Genomic DNA, 17,340 nt, shown 5'->3' with positions numbered 1-17,340 from the left:
ATGGCCAAGCTGAGGAGAACATCGCATGGGATGATGCGATTGTAGCAGGTTACTTCTTAATTACTTGCCTCTTTTGGAGTACTGCTTTGCACTTTCTGCTTCTGAGCAGGATTTGAGGGAAGGTACCTGGTTGGAGGAAATTGTGGCAAAAGTGGCAGCATGAAGTACTGAAAAGTTCAGGTACCAGACTGATCTTAGATTTTTCCATTTTTCCACTACTGAAGAGCAGGATAAATACGCCAGTATGAATTCTCTCATTGTGGAATCCTGGAGAAATCTGAATTTTTGGAGCACTAGGCATGTGGCAAAATGAATTTCCTTAAAAACCTGATGCAGTATTGCCAATGACCAAATGCAAAAAAAAAAAAAAAAGCTGAAGGAGGGAGCCCTGGGGCTAATGGATCAGGAAAGAGAGGATGTTTTCCACTTTGCTGGTTCTGAAAATCACGTGAACATAATAAGATATCCAAAGCATAAGGACAGGGCAGTCTCATAGTAGGTCTTACTCCTATGTAGGAAATACCTACATGAATTTTACCAGGGGAACTTGCATTAGCTCTGGGTGCCCCCAAGCTGTGTAGGGCACCAGGAGTGCCACCATTCCTTTGGAGCAGGTGATACTGGCCCAGATGAAGTACACACCAATACAGCCACTTGGCCCCAGTGTGCTACAGGTGTAGGTATTGCACACACTGGCTGAGCAAACCTCCCCTTGCAGTTCTTGAGAGGAGCTGGTCTGAAATCACTGGTGTTCACAGAGATATATCCAACTTAGCACTGAACTATATATATGTCACCATGCATGGATTTGCACTTGGGGCAATGCCATGTTTCAGGTTGTTACCATTTTTCACGATTCCTTGTTGAAATATTGGGGCTTGCAGGGGAAAAATCACTCTTTGGATACAGCACAAAAATGCTAATGTTTACTCAAGCTGTGAATAATCATCTTTGGAACTAAAACATACCTAGCTGGATCATTACCTCCATGGAGCTCTTCAGAGGAGAAAATTATGCTTAGGAAAACACTGTCCTTTTGTACCATAGCACATCCAGTATTGTGCACACCTTAGCAGAAACCAAGAAAAAAATCACAAAAAAACCCAGAAAGACTTCTGCAGCCATACTTATGCCACATTTATACCTCCAAACAGCAACTGCAAACAATTTAAGCTCCAATACCAAGCCCTGAAATCTGTCTTGGGACATTGACATAGAATTTGTTTGTGTGGCACATGAATGCAGGGTGATTAGTACTGGATAAATGACTGATACTGTCATTGCCTAAAGATGAGGATGTCCTGGCCAATAACAAATGATCAACTTGTGTTTCGGGGTCTGATAGAAATAAAAATCCTGTTCTCACTCAGCTTTCGATCACCACAGGCCATTACTGCAGCCTCTGCCAATAGTGCACAGCTGGGAGGTGGTTGGGATCCCCAATGCAGGGCTGTTGCTGCATATGTTGTTCAGTCCTGAACAGCATATTGCCTCTTACTGATTAGGTAGGAAGTAGTAAATGGTCCTGCCTGTAACCAAATAACCACAATTACAATTCAAGCTCCTCTGGTGACTGATGCTTTCCCCTGTGGTTCCTGTAGGTGGATAAAGGGCCTGGAAGAGGACAAACAGGAGACAGACGTACATTACAATTCCTTGACAGGAGAGGGCAACTTCAACTGGCGCTTTGTGTTCCCGTTCCAGTATCTCCCAGCAGAGAAACAAATTGTGGTTACTAAAAGAGAAAACATATTTTCCTTGGAAAAGACAGAACGCAAAATACCTGCAGAGCTGGTACTTCAGGTGTGGGATTTCGAACGACTCTCTTCAGATGATTTCTTGGGTAAGTATGCAATGGGTCTGCCTGAACTTCACCTGAGGTCTCACCAGGCCTGTGTTTTGTAGAGGTATGTACAACATGGTGTCCGAGTCCCAAATTCTGCTTGTCTTTTCCTGAAGCACCACATTGCAAACTTACACATGTCTTGGAGAGTCACTCAGATAAGATGATGCCAGGGCAATTAAAATGAAGGACTGACAGTACAGAGGGATTCCCTGCTCTGATACTTGGGCCCAAGCTGCTGCATTGCTCTATGTATCTCATCTGGAAACTGCTGCTTGAATGCTTTTGTGTCTGTCTGCTCCCTGAGTGGTGTCACATTGTTTCTTCCTCCAGGTACTCTTGAATTGGACCTGAATGGGTTCCCTCAAGCAGTAAAGACAGCCAAAAGCTGTGACTTAGGAACAGTTTTGGCAGCAAGAGAAGAAAACAAGATCTCCATATTTCAGCAGAAGCGTGTCAGAGGCTGGTGGCCTTTCATCAAGGCTGGGGAGCTCACGGTAGGCAGCTCACTACAGACGAGCAGCTTTTCTCTGGGACTGATGTGCTCTACTGAGATCCTGAAACATGCTAATTTTGGATATGCCATTTGAAGAACAGCCACCACTGGCAATCTGTAGGAGTCCTCCAAATGCTTTAGTGATTCTCCATAGATTTGGTTCAGAAAAACTCAGGCAACCAGAGCACTTTGTACTTTTTTTTTTGCTTTCTTCCACTGTTTGTCTCCCAGCACACTGGATGGGTAAAGTGGAAAATCAGGTGTTTTCATCCAACTTTATGTCAGCTGAAGAAATCCAGGAAAGGATCTCACCTGATTATTTATTTCTTTACTGTTTATGTCTAACTTCAACCTAGGCAAAGGAATTGATTTTGGAGTCTACCATTATTCACCTTGCCAGTGGCACATTTCAAGTAGAAAAAGCACAGTCTCCTCTTCTTGTTGCAGTGTGCTCAATATTTTTTGGTACAGAGGAATGCAAAGGACAATGACAGCTTTCCCATAACTCTACAAGACTTGTTATGTTACAAGAATCCTCCTAAGAAGAATATAAATGCTGTCACACAAATTTTCATTTACCTGAAGCCTCTAGCATAACGAGGCTTGCAGCAGGGTGTGAATCTCATTCAGAGTGTACCTAAACATTTCACAAAATGACAGAATTGTTAGGGCTGGAAGGGACCTCTGGAGATCATCTAGTCCAACCCCCAGTCCAGCCCTAGGGAAGGAAACCCCAAACTGACGTGCCTACATGGCCATGATGTTTTGGAAGCTTGAACCCAAATTTGGGGAGCCCTATTCTAGAATTAGTGTGGTTTTTAGGTGCATTCAGATCTCTGTGGGGACACAGACCAAGAGCTACAAGCTATATTCCTATAGTAGAACCTCTACCAATTCATGGGCTTTGCTCCTTTTTAGGGGATCTCCCACTGTCTCTAGAATTTTCATTGATTCTCTAAGGGTTTTCCTAAACTTCACCATTCCTTCCTATTTCTGTCCATTCCAGCAACAAGAATGTTTTAATAAAAGATGCCATCTTCAAGTTCGTTGCCTTCTTCAAACTGAATGTGACTGTGTACTTTCTAAGGATTTAGTGAATGAACTCCACTTCTAAATCCCTTCTTTACTGCCATTTTCTCAGCTCTAGTACAATTGATTCGCTTTCTCACAGTCTACGTTCATCTCTTGATGCCCTTGTCTTCCACATTTATGCCTTTTATCTGCATACTTCTTTCAGCCCCATTCTGTGCTGAATCCCAGCCCCTGGCCATAGATCAACACTTTAGATTAACACCCTCCACAAATTTATGGGGTAGGAAAATAACAAATATATGAAGAGCCATTTGTCTGTTTTTAATCTGTCACAGATTTTATGAAGTTGATTTGATTTACTCATTTTTCATTGTAACTAGAATCTTTAAATCTCGGAAATCTTCACTTTTTTTTCCTTTGGCCTAATTAAATCTTTAGTGGAGACAGCGCTGAAGAACAGCTGAACAGGGAAAAGGAAGAACCTCTCTGTAACCTAACACAGACAGAAATATTACAACAGAAATATCAACACATTTGTGGCTGTGAGTGGAAGGGAAAAAACAAAAGTTTAACCCACATGTAGGAAGATCTAACTTCCATAGCAGAAGTTGTAATTTCTACTATGAGTCCAAATCACTCATATTACATATTCTACTGCAAGCTGCGGGAGATACAATCTTTTATAAGTAGTAATATTCTACTGGTCACTCAGCAAACTTTAATGACTTATCACAGTGAAAACAAGCACTAAAATAGGAGTTATATTCCATTATGACTTTTTTGAAATCTAGAAATTATCACTAAGTTGGTGCTGAACAAAGTTGTCCTTTTGTTACAACTCTGAGTATCGTCTTTGGCCACCCATGAAGAAAAAGGGCTCTGGACCACCCTGCTAGGCTGCTATTCTTTTAGCCCAAACAGAGCTCTAGGACTGCATGATATTTCTGCACAAGGTCTTATTTCCAACCATCTTCCTTTTGTGAGCTGAGACCCAACAGCTACACTTCTACAGCACTTGTGACGGGCTGAATTTCCCCCTGCTGATGGGCTACATCTTGTCCATGTCAGCAACACAGCTTCCAGCTTGGCCATTCAGATCTGCCAGGATGTGTCATAGAAGATATATCTTCTCAGATTAGTTATGTTATAATTTAGGAAGCAGAAAATACATTTATGAGCCTGGAAGAAAATATTCCACTTCTCTTTCCTCACAGTTATTTAGCGTAAGTGAGGAATCTGGTGCCTGGGCTTTCCTTTGTGGTTTCTCTTAGACTGCCAAGACTATCTTATTTTCTTTAATCAATTTCCTTTGCCCTCATTTGGTTTCATCATTTCTCCACAAGAAGAGTCCTACTGGGATTTAGTGATAATAACCCAAGATTGGATGCTTACCTGTGATGTCTCTGATGCAGGGCAAGGTGGAAGCTGAGTTTCACTTAGTCACAGCAGAAGAAGCTGAGAAGAATCCAGTAGGAAAAGCTCGAAAGGAGCCTGAGCCCTTGGAAAAACCCAAGTGAGTATGAGTATACTCATTAAACAGGGGAGGCAGCCTGGCTGCTGGCACTTGTAGCTGGCATTACCTTCCAGGTTAGCTGAATAGCTGACCTGGCACATGATAACATCTTAAATCATCATAATTTACAGGTGTACCCAACACCTCAGTTTGGTCACCTATAAAGATCAGATGCCTTATATTTATTATATTAATAATAGAATCATTTAGATTGGAAAAAACCTCTCAGATCGTTGAGTCCAGCTGTTATTCTGGCACTGCCAAGTCCACCACTAAACCATGTCTCTAAATAACATATCAACATGTTTTTTAAATACCTCCAGGGATGGAGACTCCACCACTTCCCTGGGCAGCCAGTTCCAATGCTTGATGACCCTTTAAGTCAATAATTTTTGTCCTAATATCCAATATAAACCTTCCTTGGAGCAGCTTGAGGTCATTTCCTCTCATTCCACTGCTTGTTACTTGGGAGAGGAAGAGGCCATACCCCACCTGGCTACAATCTCCTTTCAGGTAGTTGTAGAGAACGATAAGGTCTCTCCTGAGCCTTCTCTTCTCCAGGCTAAACACCCCCAGCTCCCTCAGCTTCTCCTCATAAGACTTGTGCTCCAGACCCTTCACCATCTCCATTGCCCTTCTATGGTCATGCAAATGATATAACTTTGAAAATGTTTCTCTATTTTATTGTACTTCATACTCAAAGGATGAAGATGCTTATTTTTCATCATAAGACTTTTTAATGAGGGCATTTTAAGTAGTTTAGCAAAGGCAAATTATCTAGAAGGAGCATTTTAGCTTTCAGTATTTGTCACATTAAAAAATATCATTGTCTGAGATTTTTTGCATTTTGAGAAAAAGTACATATAGTCTATTTTGGTTCAAGTGCTTTGTTCTACTAAAGTAATGAGGTACATTAAATAAAACAGAAAAGAGAGAGAGAGAAATTGATGTTATATTTCCTGCTACCAAAGCTTCTAAAAATCAATTGCTAATCATAATGATAATCATCACACATTCTGTTTAATTTTCTTTGTTTGATATATATCTCCTGATAAACATAAAAAAAGAGGAAACAGCATAAAGGAATTGCCAATACCCTTTAAAAGGGTGTAAATTTTTCCTGAAAATTAGAGGTATCAGAGACTTGTTGAAAACTAACCTTGGAAAGACTTTAACCAATCATTTCACCCAACATCTTTGCCCAAAGGCAGGATGAGCTATGCCTAACACTTGTCTGCCTCAAAGATTCCCAATAATAGAAACTAAAGCACTATCTTACAGAGTAGCAAGGACTAGGGTAGCTCTGAAATACATGTGGTGGGAAGCAATCAGCTTAGGGAGTTTTAAGAAAGTGTGTACTGTGCAACAGAAGGATTACTTGTCCAGGAGGTTGTCAACAGGTTGCAAAAGGCACCATCACATTTTCCTCTCATATTTTCAGTCCCACCTCATGCACCCCAGGCATCCTGGGGCCCAAGTCTTCCCTGTGTTTTCACCTCATGGGCATTTAGTTCACAAATGTACTGGTGGGCCAAAAGGTTGTCACTAGCCTGGTGGCCCCTTCTCTGCTGCACACTCAGCCTGGAGGTGTTTTGATCCAGAAGCCATAAAACCAGAGTCTTCCTCCAGATCTTGCAATGAGTAATCAGAGGCTCCACGTCACGTTTCTGTGATGAAATACACAGCCAATTCATGGCTCAATGCAGTTCTAGTCTTAATTAGATATATGACTCAATTAAATCAAGATTAGGGTGGGGCTAGTGTCAGTCAACACTACCCATCTCAGAAGCAAAACATTCAGGCTCCTTTTGTAGCTGCTCATGCACGGGTGGGGGAGTCAGCCCATTTACCTGCCACATATCCTAAGAGCTGGGGAAAGAGATTTGTCCTTTAGAAGGTCCTTCCTCTGCCCAGACAGCCCTCGACTGACCAGGCCAGGCACTAAAGTTTTAAAGTTAGGCAAAATAAATCCTAAGGTTACTAAAGCAATATCAACTTTTGAATAGTAAAAACTAATTTAGCTAGACACTCACTTACTGGGAAGAAAATAAACTGGTAGTTGAAGACACTGCATGTCTCAGTTCCATTAAAGTTTAAAAGTATTAAATTTACCTGCTCAGTGCCTCTGAGTGATGGAGTATGTGGTTCATAAATGTAGAGTAGTCACAATCAGCTGAGAGATAACTGTTGCTGCCCTTCAAATGAGTCCTCTTCAGGAAGGAAGGGATCTCAAGGAGCTTTGTGTCAGGACCTCCAGATCTCTATGCCAGAGATATACTGTAAGTTTTACTTTTTTTTTGCTCATCATGTAGGATCACCCAAAGAAGCACAGAAATTTTCAGATTGTTTTGCATAATTAAGTTTTTTTTAATTAAGAAACAAAATAATTTCAAAACCAAAATTATCTTCTAGGAGCTGTAGACAGTAGCAGGCTCTTTAATATACCAGAGCAAAGGTGGATGAAGACTAAATGTCTGTGAACTAGAGAGAGAAACATGTAAATGAAAAATAGGGTGCAATGAGTATAATTTCCTGCTGGCCAAAGCACCATGAGGTTATCCATCTCTTCATCTCTGCTGATCCAGACAGGATGCTATTCTGGATGCAGTCTATTACCATAAATGCACTGCTATAACTGGTACTGAATTCTATTGCCTACGTTGCAAAGAAAACAAATTAAATGAGCAACAGTCTGGGTTTTTTCTCTGCCTTTAAAGGTTATGAAAAGCCCTTCAGCAGATGGAACATGCAGACTATTCTTCAGAGTATCCAGTTTTTTAATAATTCTTTTTAACCTGGAGGGCTTACTTGTTGATTTATTTCTGAGTCATTTCCACCTTAGTATAAAATACAGTCTTTAATTAAAAGATATTTAGTTGGCCTTTTAGATTTACAGACTTTCTGTCACATTGGCATTCACTTCCACATGCTGAATGCTGAGTTCACCAGATAACTAAAACATTATTTAAATTCCTGAAACAGCTTTCTGGAGTGAGACACAGCCATAGTTTTGTGTGACCTTCAGTTAATTTCCTTCTCCTTATTGCTGCACCGTCTGCACAATTACAGCAACGTTGGATAAGAAAAACAACCTGCCCCAGTTTTGCAGGGGTTAATGTTGCTCCACACCAATGTATTCATCAGGTCACCCCATCATACAAAGCTGACAGATGTTGCCTTGGGTAGGGCTGTTGAAGTCAGAGGCATAGTGCCCTCCCAAGCTGAGTGGAATGTCAGCGGAGAGGCTATGCCAACATTTCTCCTAAAAAGGACGCTATTTTCCTCTCTGTATGCAGTCAGCTTTGTTGTACAGTGTGAAGAAACTTCTGCTTATGGGGCAACATTTGTTAAAAACCTGGGTTGTGGGATGCAGATATTCTCCACTAGAAGTAGATGGCTCTTCTTCATGTACACAGGAAAACTACCCCAGATTCATCTTATCATCGTTTCCTGTTTTCAGGGGGGCTCTTTTAAATTTCCTCCTGAAAATACACCATTTTCCAGCATATGCCAGATCTGAGCTGGTTCTTAGTATCATGGCACTGTGACTATCACCGTGCAATCATCTATTTTGTTGTGGCTCATTACCACTTTCGTGATGCTAAATTCTTTGAAATGATGGGAAAGCTTTTGAACTCAAGTTCAAGATGCCTGCATGTTTTCTTTAGGATTTATCGTGATCTTATCTGTAATTTTGAACTCCATATCGTGACATAAATTGGAGTATTTATGAAGTGTAAACTGGAATTTCATTTTGAGTGTTGTGCAGAGCTTGGGCTTGTGGACGGGTGGAAGAAAAGGGACCCAATAGCTTTGTGAAACTCGTGGATGTTCCCTCTAAACTCTGTAGTAGGTTCCCAGTAGTTAAAGGTCCTTTTTAGACTCAAATGTATATATTTTGCAGTGGGATAACTGAAAAGAGATGGATCTGCCTTTACAAAAGTTTTTCTTTTTCTTTCGTCCCCTTTAGCCGACCAGACACATCCTTCTCTTGGTTTGTAAATCCTTTCAAGTGTTTGTATCACCTGATCTGGAAAAATTACAAGAAGTACATCATCATAGGCATAATTCTTCTTATTCTTGTTGTCTTCCTGGTGCTCTTCATCTACACACTGCCAGGTGCAATCAGTCGAAGGATAGTTATAGGAAAAATGTAGGTTATGGTTCTCATTGTAATCAATCATATACAAAAACTTCAGCTAAAAATAAAACTCAGACAAAAAGAATTAATCAACCTGAAATGCATCTCATTCCTTGTAAAAAGAAAAATAACTATTAACATCAGAAACTGGAGCTCTCAGAATATTTTAATATCTTTCTTGAATGCTCATTCACACCCAGCCTTTATGTATGTTGTCATTACTATGTTGGTGCAGCTTTATGGACATAATTATTGAAAGTGTCATTATGTAGCTAAAAGTGAGTTTGAAAGTAAATTCCTCAGTGCTATGCAGAAACTGATTTGTCGGTCAAGTATTTATTTCTATGGACAAATGATTAAATATTAAGAGCAAAATCTGTACACAAAGATAAATGTAGTCTTTGCATAGTTTTGTAATTCATTATTTTAACTGTTTTTCTTAATTATTTTAACTGTTTTTTCAATGACTGTATAATGGCATGCTTATTTTTAGATAAAAGGTTTTATTAAAAAAAATCTAAGGTTAAATTGTCTCATTTGATGTCATTTGCAAAATTCATCCTGCACCTCTCAGTAGGAATGCTGTGCTCTATAAAAACATCTCACACACTCATAAATAAGGTACGTGCCAGTGAGGTAGAAGCCGAGATTGGAAGAACCTTTTTCAGTTGCAGTTTGAAAGTGTTGGAGGTTGCTGGAGGAGAGGGATCAGGAAGATGAGGACTCAGCTATGGGTACTGTGGTAGCAAATGATCCTTGTAGAGGACAGGGAGCAGGCAGAATCCTGCTGCTTGAAAAGCAGAGCCAAAAAACAGTAGAAAACAGAAGGGCAGCAGAGTGAAACAAGCCATGGAAGATTAAAGAAAACAAGGAATAAAACCTTACACACTTGTCAATGTGGAAATCCTCACCCTAAATAATACAGAAAATGCTGCTGCCTGTGTCATGCACAAGGCAAGGCTTAATAACTCAATGACCTTACTTGGCCTTAAAATGCCTGGTTATGAATTTGAAATAGCTATTGAAATCTCCTCCAGTCTCACCCATGGTTAGACATGTTGTAAAGGTGACCTTTGAGAAAAGGCTTTCCACTATGCTCCACTCATACAAAGTGTGAGCAGCCTTTGCACACTTTGAAGTATCAAAAGGCAAGACAGAGATCCTATAAATGCTGATAATTCTGCCAAGCTCGGGGTGCAGAAATAGAAAAGCAGGCATCTTAATAATTTTCAGAGGCCACTTCTAAGGGAAACTTGTCTGGTGCAATGAGCCCCTGTGTTCCCCTCTAGCTTACAGCTCAGGTAATTGCATTATTCTAAAAAATTAGTGTCAGTGAAATTTCCAAAGAGAAAGTATTTTACATTTGAAAAGCATTTTAGAGGCTTATTTTGGATGGGATGAATTGCTCTAGAAGTTTCTTATTCCACTTATGATAAAGGCAGATGGCTAAAGGCAGGCTTAGATCATCCCATCCCTACCCATCCAGCAGACTGTGACTCAGTATTTCTTCTAAGTTTCATGTTCTAAGTATACAGTAAATAAAACTAAATTATCTAGATATATGAGTAAATACATTACAACTAGACATGTGGCAAAGAACCACAGTGGATGAGGTTTTTTGTTGGGCTATTTTCCTTTAGAAATGTATTTAATATGACCAAGAAATTAGAACACATGGTTGAATCTGCACTAGTTAAAGATAGCAATTCAAGACAGTGATGTGGAAAGGTGCTGATCAGCCTTGAGTCCCTCTTTGTCTCGTGTCCCTCTTCATTGGGCCCTTACCTGGTAGTTCTCTGCTTACACAGCATGAGTGACACATTCCTCTGAAACCACTTGGTTTTCAATTTTGTGCTATTTTGCAATTGAGCCTGTATGAAACAGAAAAGGAAATATTGTTTCTCCTAATATGTCTCACCATACCATGAATTTTGGAAATGCAATTTAAAAGCTCCAATAAGAGCAAATCAAATTATTTTGGTGCAAAAGGTGAGAGATGAATATTGACAAGCAGAGCGTGTTGTGACAGCCAGAAAGGCAATGGATCTGATTTTTTTCCAGCGTGTTAGGTCAGTGGTCCTGATCCTGCATGGCAGCTGCTGTATCCATCTGTCCTTACTCTGCTTGTTTGCTCTTGCTGCCTTGAAGTGTGTTGATCACTGGACTGTGGCTTGAGGCCCCTGCCCTTGCCAGAGGGTCCTCCTGCATGACTTCAGTACCAAGCCTTGGCTCTGGACCCCAGCAGCAAGCACACAGTAGCAGCAGCACTGCCACGACAAGATAGCTGAAATTACATCCTTTTCCAAGTCCTGATCTGTGTCTGGCTGAGCAGGGACCATACAAAGACCCTGTCCCCCTTCATCCCTTGCATCCCAGTGAAAATTACCATCTCCTTCACTCCTGCTGCCCCTGGGGTCTTCATTCCCCTGCAGCATGATCATTCCTGAGCCACTTGTATCATTGAACACTCTGGGAAAGTCCTGCATTCTGGACAAAAAAAGGTATCATGTAGACCAGATGCAAGCAAGCTAACTCTTCCACAGCTCTTAAACTGCCTGTCACTACACTCAACACATGTAGGCTGAGCTGGATAGCATTGTCTTATGGGACAAAGCTGAATCAAACACCTTTTGATGATCTCACAGATGGTTACAAAGTAAGTAGAGAGGCAGGGCTGTCAGTAAATGTTAAAGAGACAAAATATAGCAGCACTCAATGCTGGACTACTCATACAGATGACAGATGTAATAGTTTTGCATCTTAAGTGAGTTTATGGTGACATGGGTTTTGTGGTTAACAGAGAGGGAGTTTTATTCCGAGGATTGTTGTTATTGTCAAGAGCTCCTATCAATTTCACTCAAAAAGAAGAGATCCTTACCCTGAGCAATTAATCAACATTAATCTACAATTATGCTGGCTCAATTTTGAGTCCAGCTGGTGCAACTTGGAGTTTTATCAACAGGTTTCGGACCACAAATAGCTCATGAAATAGCATGCAACACCCAGCTCCCACTGGGTTTTTTTTGCTTAGATTTTTTTTTTGGTTGGTTTGGTTTTTTGTTGTTGTGGGTTTGGTTTTGTTTTGTTTTGTTTTGTGTTTTTTGGTGGGGGGTGCTTTTGTTTGTGTCCCCCTCCCAATCTTCTTGAAGGGTTAAAATTCTGGAGAAATTGAAGAGATTTTACTTGCAAAGAGATTTCTTTCCTGCTCAAAAGGTTTGAGGGCACTCTGGTTGATGTTCATGTGATCATAGACCCAGAAGTTAGTTTATCTAAAGCTTCGACAGTGGGGCATCTCCCTACCACTACATCCGGCCCCTGGACTTCCCCCTTTTTACACTGTATGTGTTAGACCATCTCAAGCCAGTCTTGGAACCTTGCAATAAGTGCAAGATGTCACAGAATCAACGAGGTTGGAAAAGACCTCTGAGATCATCAAGTCCAGCCTTTGACTTAACACTACCTTGTCAACTAAAATTAAAAGAGCCTACAGCACCCAGTATTGCCAGGCAGTCTCCCATCCAAGTACTAACTGGGCCAGACCCTGCTTACCTTCTGAGATCAGACAAGATCAGGCATTCTCAGGTGGGGTGGCCTTATACCACATGTTCTCCACCTCCAGTCTGATTTCAAGGCAAATAAAAGTGGTCACAGCAGTGCATTAAGAGTCATGGACTCAGGGGGTGAAGAACTGAGACATTTATTCAAAGGGTCACAGCCCCTTTATAGCCAAACAAAACCAGAAAACATTCCTTACAAGGCAAAAAGTGTGAATGCAGCATCTGATTGGCTGCTAGCTGTCACCTGGGGAGATGGGCAGTTTTTGGAGTTACAAACTCATCCCTGTAATGAGTTGCTCTATTCTCTGCAAAGGTCTGGTTTTTTCCAGGCCCTATTTCCCACAGGTCACTACCACTCAGGATATACTAGGGACATATCAGAAAAAGGAAGGTATTACCCAGATCTTTGAAGCTTATAAAGGTTCCCTCGGGCTTTCATGTTTAACTACCACCACTCTTGCTGGCTGCATAGATATGATACAGGTGTATCCACCCTACACAGAATATAATAAATTGCCATCTCAGTGCACTGAATTGTTCCACAAATCATAGAAGTGTCTGGTAACATTGCCAGTTACTGCTGCTCTGGAGGTGTTTGTTGGGAAGGTGGTTTCGTTGGGGTCATGAAGCCAGTGGGGTGGAGGGGAGTGTGCAGGGGGTCTTCCCTGTCTGCTTTCTGCAGAATATTCTGTGCCTTATTCCCAGCCCGCAAACTGCACTGGACCCAGTAGATTGGTCTCATAGTGACTAATGACTAAGTTTAAATCACTCACATTTGGAAGAAACAAATTCCCTGATGAGGTGATAAAAGAATTTTTTTCCTCCACATGTTAGTCACAGAAATGGCTTTTGATTGCCAGGCAGAGCTCCTCATTGCTCTGCGTGCTGACTCTGAGCTCCAAAGGGATATTTATGATCTTGGCTGAATAGCCTGCTTGCTGTCAGCTCCTAAGTGCTGAGCACTGTCTCCTTCCAGACTAATTTATACATTTTGTATCAGCTATTTGTGACTGGGGAAAAGCTCAACCTAGGATCTGGTTCCAGCCTCCCAGACATTTGGTATATGACAACCACCTCTCCTTTCCACTTCCTAATTAATCTCTGTCTCAAAAGTAAACAAATAAATTTTCATATATTTCTGATGGAGAAAGGAAAATTTATAAAAATCTTTCAGACTGCCTCTCTTTTAATCACTTCTGTAAGCAGGTATGGAGACTACTCAGAGCTACATTAATGAGCAGAAACTGTGTGTCTGCTTCCTGGATGCCTCTTCGTGGCTCCAGGACTCTGCGTCAGTAACAGAGGCCGCCTTCATTAAGAACGAGCTGGAAAGATCTCTGGCTGTTCTCTCTCTCCCTCTGACTGAAGAGTGGCCCTGGCTGAACTCTCTGTGATAACACTGACAGCTCATTAACTGGCTAATTCCAACACCCTGTTTTTTCAGAGTTACCTGCTCATCACAGCTCAGAATTTATTTCATATTGCAGCTCCTCAAAAGGACTGTGCTTGACCCACTGGAGCAGGAGAACAGCATTACTAGCAATGCCTCCCCCTCTTGCTGTGATGGTGGCTGACACTGTTTTCCAAACACCACTGTTCCTGCCAGTGAGCAACTGGAAAGCCACAAGTGTGGCTGCAGGTAACTGCTGGCTCAGAAATTGGAGTGAAGAGGAGGCTAACAGATGGAGGGGGAAACCATCTTCAATTTATGTGTCCAGGAGCAGCCTGCATTTTCCCTTGCCAGGCAAGTCAGGCACTGAAAATGTGGCAGACCTGCAGGCAATATCTGCAGGTGCTATAAGACTTCTTCCCTAAATGTCTTTTCAGACAGGCACGTACAGAAATTTGGTATCCAATAGTGGGCAAAATTAAGAATCATTGGAGACTGGGAAATACTGTAATATATATAAAAATATATAAAAAATATAGACCAAGGTCTCTTCAGATGTCTACTTTTTTAGGTAGGATGGTTGAACATTGTAGTTGTGCTGCTGACACTTCCTCCAGTGGATTCCTTTTCCTCTGGTTCTTTGTTGTTCTCTGCAGTTCTCATTGAGAAGGGTGTTCCTGTGCCCTCAGTCCCTGAACCAGGGCAGTCAGCCACCCTGGGATACCTCAGAGTGATCCTTCACCCACTTTTGCTACCTGCAGCCTAAGTGGCTACAGCTAGTCCAGCTGCCTCTCAATCCTCCATCCTGGATCAAAGCAACCTTGCACCCAGGAGCAGTGGTTACAGCTGCTCCCAGGGCCAAGAGACAGATTTCAGGCACAAGGAAATCTTGATAGGTTTGTCATGCCCAAGTATGTTGGTACATGTCATTCTGCACTGCAGCTTACATGCCAGATTTGAGGAAAACATTAGAAAAAGAACCAAATGCAATTCCGAAGGCTGTTGATGCATCATGAGAGACAAGGATTTATTTTTTTGTTTACTTATTTGTTAGTGATGTTTCTTTCTCCTGACAGATAAGCAATAGTTAATCCTCTCCAGAAACAAGCACACAGCTCTGATACACTGACAAAGCACTGGCCTGTCAATATGACTGTACAGCAAATAAACATTGGCTGTGTTTAGTGCTTGTGATGAACTTTTAATTAGCCATAGCAATAAAACCTCACCAAAGCACTTAACAAAACACTTTTCAAATGCCTCCTGACACCATCATTATGCTCTTGGCTCTTGATGTGTGAATAGTTCGACCCAGGAGAGCAGATTTGCCTTCGACTGTTGGCTCTCTGGAATTGGTACCCACAGTGCAGACGGATGGACACACACAACTTGTGCAAAAGTGCTGCACTACAGCAGCTTCCAAGGCTATTTTAGTGCCTTGGAAGACAACTGCACTAAATACAGGGCAGAAAAGTCAATATGTTAAACGAACTGTGATAATAGGAGTAACCCATCATTAAGAGGAGTAGTGAGAGTCATCTTATTCTGCTCAGTTAGCACATTTCTTCTCCTTCAATATCTTAATTTGGAAATGGTTTGCATGTCCCAAGTTCTGCATTGACTGAATGCTGATGGGGTACAGTTTACACAAATATACCATGAGCATCTATGGGGTTTGCTGATGGCTTTGGAAGCTGGATTTTGATGTACCATGGCCAAGTCTCCCTGTTCTTGGCAAAAGGAATTGGAGCAGCTATTTGTGAGGACCACTTATGTGTGTAAAATGTGACAAGTATGGAGAATGGTTTTCAAAGCCAGGGGCAATTTTCCTTCCCAGGGGCATGATAGACATTTAACAGAGTTGAATATCTGCCTTCTCCAGTGCTCTCTGTGTGATCCTGGGTCAACATCTCTCACTGGTGATGGTCACTTCCCACCATAGACCTTTGCAATGTGGTGCCAACACATGTAAACAAAAAGTGGAAATTTATTAGCTCATCAAGTTGTTGGAGTTTGAGATACAAAAGGTTTTTCAGATTGAAAAGTGAAGCTGGGCTGCTTTGGTAGCATATTTTTTTCTCTAACACCTGTGATGAAGAAAGGAAAGATGGAAAGCCTGAACACTTTTTACTGGCTCAACATTCTTTGGTCAGGGCATTTTTGGCTTGTAAAAACATAGATTGTCCAGGCAGCTAAAAAGGGAAAGTTGGGGAAGAACCATGCTTGTAGTCCAAATCCCATTACAGCCCATTATAATTCCACTGACTGTAGAGCACACACAGCCCCTTGGGTCAAGAGCCAAAGCATCTCTATTTCCAAGAATCTTACTTTCTCTCACATCACCTTTGGTTTGGGGGCTGAAATTTTATAGTTTGGGTTTTTTTTGCCCATTTAGTGATTTTAGAAGTCAGCAGGATTTAGGGATAGAGAAGCATAGACTGATGAGAACTTGGTTTTTCTGTATCAGGTTGGAGTCATCAAGGCCTTCTGTCCAGCCAGAAGCAGATGAGTTTTTGCATCAATCCTTGGGGGCCTGTTCCACAAACGTACTCCAGAGTGTGTGATCTTGTGCAGCTGAACTTCCCCTTGCCAAAGCCTTTTCTTACTACATTGGGCAAATTATTTCCCAGCAGGCATTAGGTTATCCGAGGTGTTCTTCCCATTGGGGCTGAAGAGGAAAGCTGCACCTGTAGATCACTTACATCTGTAGTCACTGGGATGCTGACTGAATTCCCTGTGGTATCTGGGTGTGTGTCAGACCCCGGACACTCCACTGCTTATGCCAGACATGTAACCTCTTTTAGGCACAGGATAGGAAAGGTCTGATATCTGCCTGGAAGGTTGTTCTACTTGGTTAGTATTCTGATATGCTAATTTATTCATGGCAAGAAAATGATCCTGCTACAGACAAACCTAAACGCTGGCTGCTGCCATCACTTACATTTCGGTAGCTTCTCAAAAAGTGAAAGGTTTGACTTTTTTTTTACTCCTATTCATTTTGCTTCCCCTGCAAGTAAGTTTCTCATGAGAAAGTCCCTCAGGATGCTCCTAAGGACTCCCAGAAAGGCTGGGGGACTGACACCTGGGAAGAGAAATATCTGTTCACTATTTGAGTCTGGTCTTGGAATGGCTGCAGTATTTAACAAGCTCTTTTGATTATACCTCGCTTTGTTAATTGATCCCATCGAGCAGGGCTGAAGGACAAGCAGAGTGTGATACGAATCCTACCTGTTTATTACCTTTGGGTGACTCCCTACCTTCAGACTTCTCCTCTGCATTCTTCAGGGGTACAAGGCTCTCCCTGCAGTTCATGATCACAAGACAAGGTTTCCAAATCAGCTTTCACTCCCTGCTAAAATTAAACATTC

At 41.6% G+C, this 17,340-nt stretch overlaps 1 protein-coding gene across 1 annotated transcript in view; it reads left to right on the top strand.

Annotated features, from left to right (window-relative positions):
• The window catches only part of FER1L6 (fer-1 like family member 6), a 62,146-nt gene extending 52,866 nt beyond the window's left edge, over positions 1–9,280 (top strand). The window contains exons 38-41 of the mRNA XM_029959268.1: positions 1,602–1,843; positions 2,177–2,340; positions 4,784–4,884; positions 8,855–9,280. Of these exons, the coding sequence (XP_029815128.1) occupies positions 1,602–1,843; positions 2,177–2,340; positions 4,784–4,884; positions 8,855–9,041 (694 nt within the window). The 3' untranslated portion in view covers positions 9,042–9,280. The remainder of the gene's footprint in view (positions 1–1,601; positions 1,844–2,176; positions 2,341–4,783; positions 4,885–8,854) is intronic.
• The last annotated feature ends 8,060 nt before the right edge of the window (positions 9,281–17,340 follow it).

The sequence above is a fragment of the Manacus vitellinus genome, unplaced genomic scaffold (genome assembly GCF_001715985.3).
Source record: "Manacus vitellinus isolate BGI_N305 unplaced genomic scaffold, ASM171598v3 scaffold_1_pilon, whole genome shotgun sequence".
Lineage (NCBI taxonomy): Eukaryota > Metazoa > Chordata > Aves > Passeriformes > Pipridae > Manacus > Manacus vitellinus.
Note: the sequence above shows the minus strand (reverse complement) of the source record. Positions and strands in the feature narration are given on the sequence as shown.